An 11,776-nucleotide genomic window follows, 5' to 3' on the forward strand; every position below is an offset into this window, starting at 1 on the left:
TTTTTTAGGCTGCTGTTTTGTTTCTTCACGTAATTATGCAGCCTTGCTAACTCAATCGGTCTGTATTCCTGATTTTCTAAGTTTGTATTTCCATAAACAGGTTCAGAGTTCGCATACACGTTTTCAATTGGAGGAGCACCATCATCCTCATCATCCGGACTTCTCACATCCACTACATTAGCATGACCCTCAACTGCAGGCATCAATTCATTTTCTTTACATATTATTGAAAACAGATAAACACAATAATTTTGATAATGATGTTGATGATAGTACTATGACATTATTGAGTAAGATACCTTTAAAATGTTCTCTAATGAGCTTTTCCTTGGAATAGTTTTGAAACAGTCTGTGTCCTGGAAAATTATCTTGAATTTTTAGGACATTGTGAGAACGGATTTAGCCATGTTACATATTTAAGTTAGTTTTTTCCATGTACAGAACTTAACCTTCTAACCTGTGTCGAAAACACCTTGTTTTTGAACAGCAGCTGGTCTAACAACTTCATTGCTTGAATTACGGCGTCTACAAACACAATCACAAGCATTGTTTACATAAAGAATATGTGCAACACACTGGCGAATTAAAAAAAAATGTTAGAGATAGAAAGTATTTGAATTAACGAGTAATGAATTATTTGTACATACTAATCACCTTATCTATTGAAATTAATAAATTTGTTATTTAATAAGAGTATGGATATTATTAACAATAAATAGTTAAGCTAAAAACTAGCTTGTAAGGAATACATGTGGTGTGTACTGTTAGATGTATTTAAATATAAGTAAAATAAGATCAAATAATAACAAATAAATATAGGATGTGAAAAATTTAATAAGATAAAATAAAAACAATCATAAAATAAAAAAAATAAAAAAACAGATTTTGAAAAATATCAATTTATTTTTGTTGAGATAAGCTCTTTTCAGAAATATCAGGAAAGCGATTGTGTCAGAACCTGCCGCCATACTTTTGTGTGATTTATCTTACAGGTAAATTGTGCTACATTTGTAGGTTGAAGATAAGTTCATAAACATATATTTTCATTGATTTGAGTGTTGGCATAATTTGCTTCACCATTGCACTGTAAGTAAAGTCTCATCCTGTAAGTGGCATGTGTACTTGCTGTTGAATGTGAGGAAAATAAAAATATAACAAAATAAAATTACCGTTTAACAAAAATCAAGGCAAAGACAATACTGATTGCTGCAGATAAACCTCCGATAACGCCACCTACTATACCACCTGGAAATAATACACAAATATAAAAACATTATTAAAGCTGATACCTGGTGTGCATGTACAGTATAAAAAATAGGACATTGATTGGGTAGTGAATGATTTATAAACGGGTCAGTAATATCTAATAGTCATCATCTTAGTTTCTGAATTTGTCTATCCTGTGGGGAAACGCCACAGGATAGACAAATAATTTAATTTGTAAACGAAAATTTATTCATTCTTTTAAAATGAATTTAGAAGGACAATACAACTATAAGATAGGCAGGTAGTTCACTAAGTCTATCGACGTGATTTTTATACAAGCTCCCTGTACATTTATTCTGACTTAAGGAACTGTAGAACTGGAACATTAAAAAGAACTGAACAAACTTCATTATAATATTTTGTTAATGATAATTGCAATAATTATCGTCATGTATTTGGTGGGCTATATCATACCGCCGTATAAGAAAACATGTTCAGAAAACTGAAGACTTTACGTCCCGTTATGAGAAAGACGATTCACTCAAACGTAGATCCATTATACGGACATTCTACAGCCAAAGACACAAAAGCACCTAGTAAATTGCGTACCTATGCCAGACTCTGCATCGGTAGACACATAACCAACATCAGAGAAATTACCGAAGCCTTTTTGAGTTTTGGCTGCTACCTAAATATTTGAAAAAAATAAATCAGTTATACTACAATGAAACAGAAGATGGATAACTTTCAAACACATTTGATTTTGAGTATGTACAATCGTTTTTGAGGTACAGTCGATTTTCGACCATATAGTCAATTATTGGGCACACTCGCATATTCAGAGCAGAACTTCAAAGCACATGCAGTCGGTTTTTATGCACAATCGATCTTCGGTTTGCAAGCTCAGTGGAAGACCTAATATTGATAATTTTTTGAATTTATTATGTTTTTCGTACCTTAAATTGATATTGATCTATGGTTAAAAATCCAATATTTTGTAGATTGTTTTTACTACATTTTGTTATCTGTATTTTTATATACAATGAATTTATTATGTAACTATTGGTTTTCTACAGAAAATGCACTATTTTATAATTATAATGTAATGGAATAATGCAATAATAATTGTACATCATAATAAATATTTAAATTGCAACACTGCACAACAAATAAACAATATAAGGCCTAGTAACAGTGCTCTAATAGGAACATTTGATGTAAAAAAAATATGGCACTTAGAGACCTTGTTTATTTGCACCTTAAAAATCGACCTATTATTATCATTATTAATATTATTGTATTACAATTACTGCTACTACTATTATTATTAGTATTATTATTATTATTATTTTAATATTATTATTAAAATGGTATCAAGCATAACTCTTCAAATAAAAGTTCCATTTTTTGGTTGTCATTTGTATGAAGAAATGTCTCTATAGACATTCTAAGTTGCAGCCACCTGCTAACAAGGCAAGTGGTATACCGCTGGACCACAAATACCTAGTTCGGTATAAACCAAATGTAATCGCCAGACATTTTCTCTCATGCAACTGTATTATATGCTCAGAGTGAATATTTAAGCCAAGATTTAGCTAGGAAATGATAGTAAATGATATTTAAATTAGGTTTGCTGTGTATACTTACAGCCCACTTATTGACCATGAAGTTGATTTTTCTTTGGCAATAGTTGGTAATCAATCATTATAATAAATGAATTTAAAAAAAAAAAAAAAACAAAACAAAACAAAAAATCAAAAACAAAGCTATGCAAGAAATTAAGAACAAAGGAATTATTATTATTAAACCGGACAAAGAAAATGGAGAAGTTGTGATGACCAGAGATAATTACCGTTACGGTACAATCGTCAAGGAACACAGTAAATTTAGCAAATTAAAAAAGGGCCCTACAATTATAAGGGTAGGATGCCTCCAACGTTTTGTAAAGAAATTGTAAAGCACACAGAAGATAAATTTCTACTGATTCACCCAAATTTTGTTAGCATGTATTTGACATCACTCCTATGAGACTCAATGGCTTAGCTACCTCTTCATGGGACACTATCGTTTATTGATGAACCTGTTCCTTTTTTGATGATGTTTGGCTTATTTTATTCCGAACATGATTCTAACATTTTATAAATAAACAACACCCATCAATGAGATTCAATTTGAAAAAATGGAGTGCTGTACAACAAAATATTATTCTTCACTGACATTCTTTTCTATAATCTTGATCACAACCTCAGCCTGTTATAAAAACACATATACATGCTTGTTAACAAATTTCTAGCTTTATGTCACATACAATACATACTGTAACAGTGGACTTCTACGTACCCTGACTGGTCGTATTTTAAAATCAAACACTTGGAAAGACTGTCATAACAATTTTTTTTCGAAAAATTATCTAATTTTATTAATTGATAAAATAATACATAAATTAATAAATTATCGCCCACCCTTTTGTATGCTCCTAAAATGCAACACTTATTTTAAGTTATGTACCATTATTCAAATATTTTCAATAAAAAATTAACTCCATGGTTAAAAAGTATTGCTTTAAATCATCATTTATCTATTGGTTTAATGTAAAGGACTATGTCCCGACTTCTCGGAGCCCAAGATGTCGACAAATTTACTTGCGCAGGGTGTAACTCCGTATATATTTGTAAAACAAAAACACACATAGGAACACAGGCAAATGAGTAATTGGTTCCGGACAAGTCTTCAAACATTGTTCAACCTTACAGTTACATAGAAAAATACATCCAATTCAGACCGTTTCACTTCTTGATTTCGCCCACAATAATTATCAACTTAAAATTAAAGAAACCCTTTGCTCGGGAAAATCCTTCAATAAATTAAAAAACAACTTATTACAATATCACCATTTCATTCTAATTGTTTACATGACTTACCACAGTATTTAGCTTTAATATGCATGACTTACATTAGTATTGCTTGTTTGCCATACATCTGACCAGTATTAAATAAACGGGTAATAGCATACTCTAAGATTACCTGATGATGATGTATGACATGTTTGTTTATTAGTATCATTTATTTGATTAGATGCATTAATGCATTTGTACTATATATATGTTTATATTTCTATTGCAAACCTGGACATTGTAGATAGTACTCGGCATTATATTTTCATTAATTGTCAGTGAAGTCGCTGTGGTATCTATATTGAACTCTAAATTCTGTATATCACTATATACAAGCACATTGTATCCTAGTATTGTGCAAGGATTATCATCAGATAAAGTCAATTCCAGTGTGATTGATGAAGACGTTGATGTTAAGGAACTAATGGTTGGTTTTCCAGGATCTGTGGGGATATCAATCAATAAATCAATCAATCAATCATGGAACTTATATAGCGCCATAATAATGATAATAATAATACTACTACTACTAATAACAATAATAATAATAATAATAATAATAGTATTATTATTTATTATTATTAGTTATTAATATTATTATTAATTATTATTGTTGTTATTATGTAGTTCGTAGTAGAAGTAGTAAAAGTAGCAGCATCAGTAGGGTATGCATCAAACTCACTAAATATTTTGTTCTAATTGGATTTAATTTGCTACAGTACAACTCAAGAGAAAATGTTTGATATCTTCTTTGATAGTTTACTTACATAAAGAAATTTTGATTATCTATTTATTAAAAACGATTTTCTCATTTACCAATAGTGTATTTGATCTATCTTTGAAATCTAACCGAAAAAACAATTTTTATTCGATTTTTATAGTTCTTTTATCAATTATTCAATTGTGTGTGAATTTCAATTATCTTGGCCTTTCACATTTATATTTTTATATTATAGTTAATCATGTAGTTAAGTTTAGTTTTCTGTCGCTCCAGGCTTACGTCATGGTGACTAAGTTGCTTTTGGGGCCCTAAGGCACTTGTCTGAATAAATAAATGAAATTTCATTTGATTTTTTTAAACATAATTTTTACTTTTTGATTCACTTTTAAATTGTTCCTAATTATAGACTACAGACTATATAATAGTTGTTGTCTCGCCATTAGGTCGGCTTCATTTATCTTAAACGATAGAAAGCAATCAATCACATCACACGGTGTCAATGTCTTACGGAAACAATATTAATAGATGTTTTAATTACCACTTTATGAGTATTATTTTACTTCCACTGGCACACAGATTGAAACAATTTATTTTACTGAATTACAAATACTTGTGTCTTAAATTTGATTATTAGTGTTTTATTTCAAAGTAAACAGTATACTGTAATGTGTATAATATATTGTCAAGCATTGAATTAATGGCATTTGATAATTTAGAAACAACATACAATATATTATAAAGGTAAGAAATGTAATAAACAATACACTATGAAAAATATTAACATGTTTCAAATAATATGTTCTTTGCATTCGTATAATGAAAAAAATCTTACAGTCAACACCAGACATGAACTCCATAATATCAGTAATGCTGCTAACATTCATATACGACGCAAAAACTGAAAATGTGTACTGAGTACAAGGTACAATTCCGTCATTTATAAGAACTTCAGTTTTTGTTGTACTTCCTTGGTGGACTCCTCCTGATAGTTCATAATGGTAACTCAAATTATTCTGGGTGCTGTTACAGGTAGCAGTATTCCATTTCATTAATAAAAACGTTCCTTCCAGTACTGAATCTTTGGTGACTGAGGGCGCTGTTAAAAGACAACAATATTTATTAGTGATTCGCTTCACGAGCTCATCAGATCATCAACTTTTTTTTTTATTCTACCTTTCTCCCCATTTCTTGTTAGCACAATATCTCAAAATTGGCTAACAAGAAATGCCCACTTCCATGAACATTTGGCTTGGCCTGGAATAGTTACAATAAGGTTGTCAATTTGCTCAGTCAAGCGTGATGTCATCTATGCTAATGATCATATCATCCTAACCAATTGTCATTTCTAAATCATATTTAGTGGACATAAACTTCAGGTCAAGGTTAAATATATCACGTATTGGAATATTTTGCGTGTTGTAACGTGCGCGCATGTGTGCGTAAAAATTTCAAAATGTTCCTTTTTGACTAAAAGAGCATGTTTCAGGCCATTTTGAGCATTTCAAATTTTTTTGACATTTTCCACTACATTTTTATGCACACACCACGTACGGAAGCTAGAAATTACATTTTTTACATATTTTGGGTTCCTGACATTGTTTTCACAAATTTTCATTCTTTTCAGTCATCTTATTTCCAATAGCAATGCCGTACGTGCACATCAACATAGAGATCTTTGCGCACATTTGTGCCGATATACAGTGAAAATATGCTAAAATCAGGATGAAAGGTGACCCCCAATTTTTATTACATATTCTGAAAGCACATAATGAGGCAAAAGTCCCCGTTAGCAGAAATGGTCCATATAGTGAGCTGTCTGGTAGTTGAGAGTGAGCTGTGAAATGGTCCAGAGGGAGCTGTTAGCAGCTCCATAAACTTAACTTTAATTGGTTTTAAGAGTCCATTGGGAGTTAACAAGAGAGTCCTGGCCAGCAACATATAGCCATTGGAATGTAAACAAGGAACCCATTACAATCGCTCACTTCATCTCATGGGCTTCAGTGGCAATAAATAATTTAAGAACCCTTCGCTATTCAACGAACCAGCAGTATGTATAACCCGGGTTTTTTTCCAAAATCCGGGTGCCATGGACCAATTCTGTTAATGGCCAGATATGCAGCATGTGAGTTGTAAATATGATTTTATATACTATAATGGCTGATCGGACATTGTGACGTCATCATTTGGCCATCTGAATTTTTAAAAACTGAATTTTATCCAATACTGTATGACGTCATTTTTGAAAATACGCATTTGAGCGTATCTGGCTTATCCTTGATGGATTGTCTCCCAACTTTGAGTATGTTATAGCTTTTTTTTTCATTTTGATGATGTCATCATGGTAAAAATAAATGTTTTTTCAGACTCCCTCATCTTTCTTTCCTCAAAACTTTGATGACCACATAACATATCAACCATTCGTCATTTCTGAATCATATTCAGTGGGCATAAACTTCAGGTCAAGGTTGAATATTATGTACCTTATTTTTACGCTCGCACGTCTTAACGTGCACATACGTATCTAATGGATAATGGCAACGATTTCAACCTCCGCAAAGGGAGGTTATGAATGTATTCACAGTTAACAGTGGCAGAAGTTTTTTAGTTCCAGCTATATGCGGTGCCCAATTGTTTATATTACCACCAGGCATTTCGGTGGAACAGTTTTTTTCTGTGGAGATCTCTATCTTTGGTTATATCCTAAGGATGAAAGGTGACCCCCAATTTTTATTACATATTCTGAAAGCACATGAGTTGTAGATATGATTTTATAAATCATAATGGCCGATTGGACATCGTGATGTCATCATACTGCCATCAGAATTTTAAAAAACTGAATTTTTATTTATGACATATTTATTTTTATACTCATTTGAACGTATCTCGCTTATTCTTGATCGATCGTCTCCCACTATGTTATAGTTGAGAAAATTCTCTTTCGGAATTGTCCCTTCATTTTTCATTTTGATGACGTCATCATGGTCAAAATGAATGTTTTTCTATCCTCTCCTCACCTATTTCATTAAATCTTTGACATCCTGAGAGAGGGCAGCAGACTTGATATTTCCTGCAGTTTGAAAATCCTGGCTACAGTCCGAAGTGACAAGTTCAAATCTAGACAAAATGCTAAGTTAATATACATTTTAACCTCTACATTACTACCACCTTGTTACTAAATTGATGACTTGTAGCAAAGAAACAAGCAGCTATCGTGAGTAGTTGTTGTCATCTGATATATATGTAACAGGTATGCTTATTATACCCTATACCATTAAGTATTTAGTCTGCTGAATCTGACCTTCTACCAGTGGGCAACCTTGTGTGACCCATTAGATTAAGACTTTGGATAATAAATAACCACACTAAAACAGATCTGTCTCTTATACACATCTAGATGTGTATAAGAGACAGCCCCTTTATAAATGCCCTTTCATCCCCTGAAAGTGCCTAAAAACCTCAAATTTCATGGTTTCTATTATAATTCCATTTTTACAATTAATTTAAGCTTTAAAATACTCATGTTACCTGTATAGCTTGATATATGACATACAACATTGTTCTGGGTACTGATCAATATAGTAAATGTAGATCAGTTGGTGTTAATTGTCATGGTTACCCAATTGAGAATGAATGACACTTACCGGTGCCTAGCCCAGGGCGAAGGTTTTCATCTCCTTCCGACAGGTCACTAGGTAAGCATTTATGTATTTATTGGTGATCCGCTAACGTTAGCGGATCACCTCTTGTTATTGTCAGAATCTTTCTTACTTTCTTTCTTTCTTTCTTTCTTTCTTTTTCTTCTTTCTTTGTGTCAATTTTTGTGACCTCTATATATCAAGATTGCTTCAACCGATCAACATGATATGTTCAACAATCATTAGTCTTGGGGTGGAATCGATACAATAAACTTTTCAGCGTGATCAGTCACGCGTGACTTTATCTACGCGCAATTTTGCGTTTTACGTAGCAAATTTTTTGATTGATCATAACTTCACCATCGTTAGGCCTCTTTTGTTGAAACTTCACACAGGTATACTTCATGTCAAGTACTATCCACATGCACAGTACTGTCCGAATTGCAGTTCTTTACGCGCACGTACGCGTGCGCTAAAAAGTAAATTTGCTTAAAATCACATTTTGACTAAATTTGTGTACGTTTCAGGTGATTCTGAGCATTTCAACTTTTTCAAAAATGTTCAGGTCGCGCGCGCATTTTCGCATGCGCAGCTCGTGCAGCTGATTCAAATTACAATTTTTGACATATTTTAAATTTCTTACACTGCAATGACATATTTGCATTCTTTTCAATAATTTTACGTCTAATAATAGTGCAGTACGCGCACATCTAAGATATGTGTGTATTTGCGCGTTTTTGTCTATTTTCAGTCAAAATGAGTCAAAATTGTACCCATTTTCAATCAGTTATAGTTCCTCAGGATGAAAGGTGACCCCCAATTTTTATTACATATTCTGAAAGCACATGAGTTGTACATATGATTTTATAGGTCATAATGGCTGATCGGATATTATGATATCATCATATTGCCATCTGAATTCAACAAACTGAGTATTATCGATGACGTCATTTAAAAAAAATGCGCATTTGAGCGTATCTCGCTTATTCTTGGTCGATTTTTTCCAACTTATAGCTGAGGCAATTCTCTTTCCAATATGTGACACTTTTACATTTTGATGACGTTATCATGGTCAAAATATAGGGTTTTGCTTACCCCCTCATCTTTCTTTCGTCAAAACATTGATGACCCCATAATCACTTTAATCATTCGTGACTTCTGAATCCTATTTACTGGGCATAAACTTCAGGTCATGGTTAAATGTTATGTACATTGTATTTTTGTGCGCGCGTAATAATGCGAGCGTTAGCGTGCGTCAAAATTAAATATGCTTTATATCATGTCGTTTTTTAATCAGTTATAGCTCCTTAGGATGAAAGGTGACCCCCAATTTTTATTACATATTCTGAAAGCACTTGAGCTGTAGATGTGATTTGATATATCATAATAGCTGATCGGACATTGTGACGTCATCATATTGCCATCTGAATTATAAAACAAGAAACAATTTATATTTCTTTTCTCAAAACGTTGATGACGTCATATCATCTTAACCATTTGTCATTTCTGAGTAATATAAAATGGGCTTATATACTTTAGGTCAAGGTTGAATATTAGGTATCTTACTATTTTGTTTGCGTGTCTTAACGTACGTGTACGCGTGCGTCAAAAATTACATATGCTTATAATTATGCCTATTTATTATCAAATATAACTCCTTAGGATGAAAGGTGACCCCCAATTTTTATTACATATTCTGAAAGCACATGAGTTGTAGATACGATTGTATAGATCATAATGACTGATCGGACATTGTGACGTCATCATATTGCCCTTTGAATTTAATAATATATATATATTTCTCTTCTCAAAATGTTGATGACGTCAAATCATCTTAACCATTCGTCATTTCTGAATAATAATAAATGGGCTTATACTTCAGGTCAAGGTTGAATGTTAGGTATCTTACTTTTTGTTTGCGCGTCTTAACGTGCGCGAACGCGTGCGTCAAAAATTACATATGCTTATAATTATGCCTATTTATAATGCAATTGTCACCAAGACAATTTACTTTAAATGTTATGATTTTTAATCATAAGTTGTATTTAAAAGATGTACGTTATCGATAATATTACAATCGCTAATATTGAATATCGATGAAAATACTAACACAGTATTTTTTATATCTCCTTCCGACTGGTCACTAGATCAATAAAAGTATTTGAACATCCACCAACTGAGAACGGCCTCTGTTGATTTTTATTGTGTCTGTGCCAGCGCTGCAGCTTTGGATTTACTACGCGATACGACTACGAGCTAGTACGAACCTGTCACATATACATGAATTTTCTATTTAATCTACCTAAATAATCAATCAGATTTGAGGCATGTTGTGGCAAAATGGCTAAATTGTAGCAAAATAAAAAACTAGATTTCACTAAATTGTAATTATTTCACCCAGAGGTGGTGCCAGTACCCCCTCCCCCACACCCGCTGCCTACATTATGTGTGTCTAACGTTTCTATGTTTCTTCTTCCTATTAACTGTTCAAGGATACATGTTCCTCACCACTAAATCAAAATGTCAAGGTTTGGTGGCACCAGGATTTGCCCGACGGGGGTCTGATGTCCCCAATAGGTAGGCGAATTCCCAACCAGAACATAGGTTGGCGCTTAAATTGCTATTGTTTGATGTTTCTAAAGGATTTTTAGAATTTTTATCTATTTTTGTTACACATTGTAATTTTTTTTGACTTTATATTTATATTGCTCTCGTTTAAGAAATTTGTGTTACTTGTTTGTTTCAATCGACAAATGTTGTTTGTAATTTAACAATAAGTTTTCTGTTACCGTATATGATTTATTTTTACTTGATGATATTTTCCTTTAAGTTTGTTGTTCGCCATTTTGAATTGTTTTATGCTTTGTCTTAACAGCAAATTTGAGGACTAAATTAGCCCTCCTATTTCCCATAAATGTAATGTCGAGACGACATTCGCTAAAGCAGGGGAGGATGTAGTAGGGTGTATTTTTGTATATTTTTTTAGTTAATCTTAAGTACCTTTAAATTTATTCTATATTATTTATTTATATTAATCCACTATCCCGTATCCAAAGAGGCTATACAATGCAATACTGTTTTAGCCTGTAGGTTAATGACCCATTGAACATTCCATTTCCTTAGTCAAATAGATACCACCAGCTAACCTTCTCCCGAGAGTTGGGTGGTGGTATGCTGTCGACATACCTGAAAAAGTAAAGGAAACGTCAAATGATGTATTACCGGACACAGGAAATCGGGAATGGACAGTGACTATGGGTGTTGCCTGATGGTAAAGGACCAATGATAATTGAATATTCGAATGAGTAGGGTGGAGCCAG

General features: G+C 32.6%; 1 protein-coding gene across 1 annotated transcript in view; it reads right to left on the reverse strand.

Annotated features, from left to right (window-relative positions):
• LOC117121804 overlaps positions 1-11,776 on the reverse strand; it is a gene marked incomplete at its 5' end in the record, with an annotated part of 108,795 nt that overhangs the window by 1,531 nt on the left and 95,488 nt on the right. Inside the window, 7 exons of the mRNA XM_033267115.1 lie at positions 30-214; positions 458-525; positions 1,170-1,245; positions 1,816-1,894; positions 3,424-3,456; positions 4,332-4,543; positions 5,654-5,917. Coding sequence (XP_033123006.1) covers positions 30-214; positions 458-525; positions 1,170-1,245; positions 1,816-1,894; positions 3,424-3,456; positions 4,332-4,543; positions 5,654-5,917 — 917 coding nt within the window. The remainder of the gene's footprint in view (positions 1-29; positions 215-457; positions 526-1,169; positions 1,246-1,815; positions 1,895-3,423; positions 3,457-4,331; positions 4,544-5,653; positions 5,918-11,776) is intronic.

This window comes from Anneissia japonica, unplaced genomic scaffold (genome assembly GCF_011630105.1).
Source record: "Anneissia japonica isolate Jap-2015-1 unplaced genomic scaffold, ASM1163010v1 scaffold270_len118670_cov106, whole genome shotgun sequence".
NCBI lineage: Eukaryota > Metazoa > Echinodermata > Crinoidea > Comatulida > Comatulidae > Anneissia > Anneissia japonica.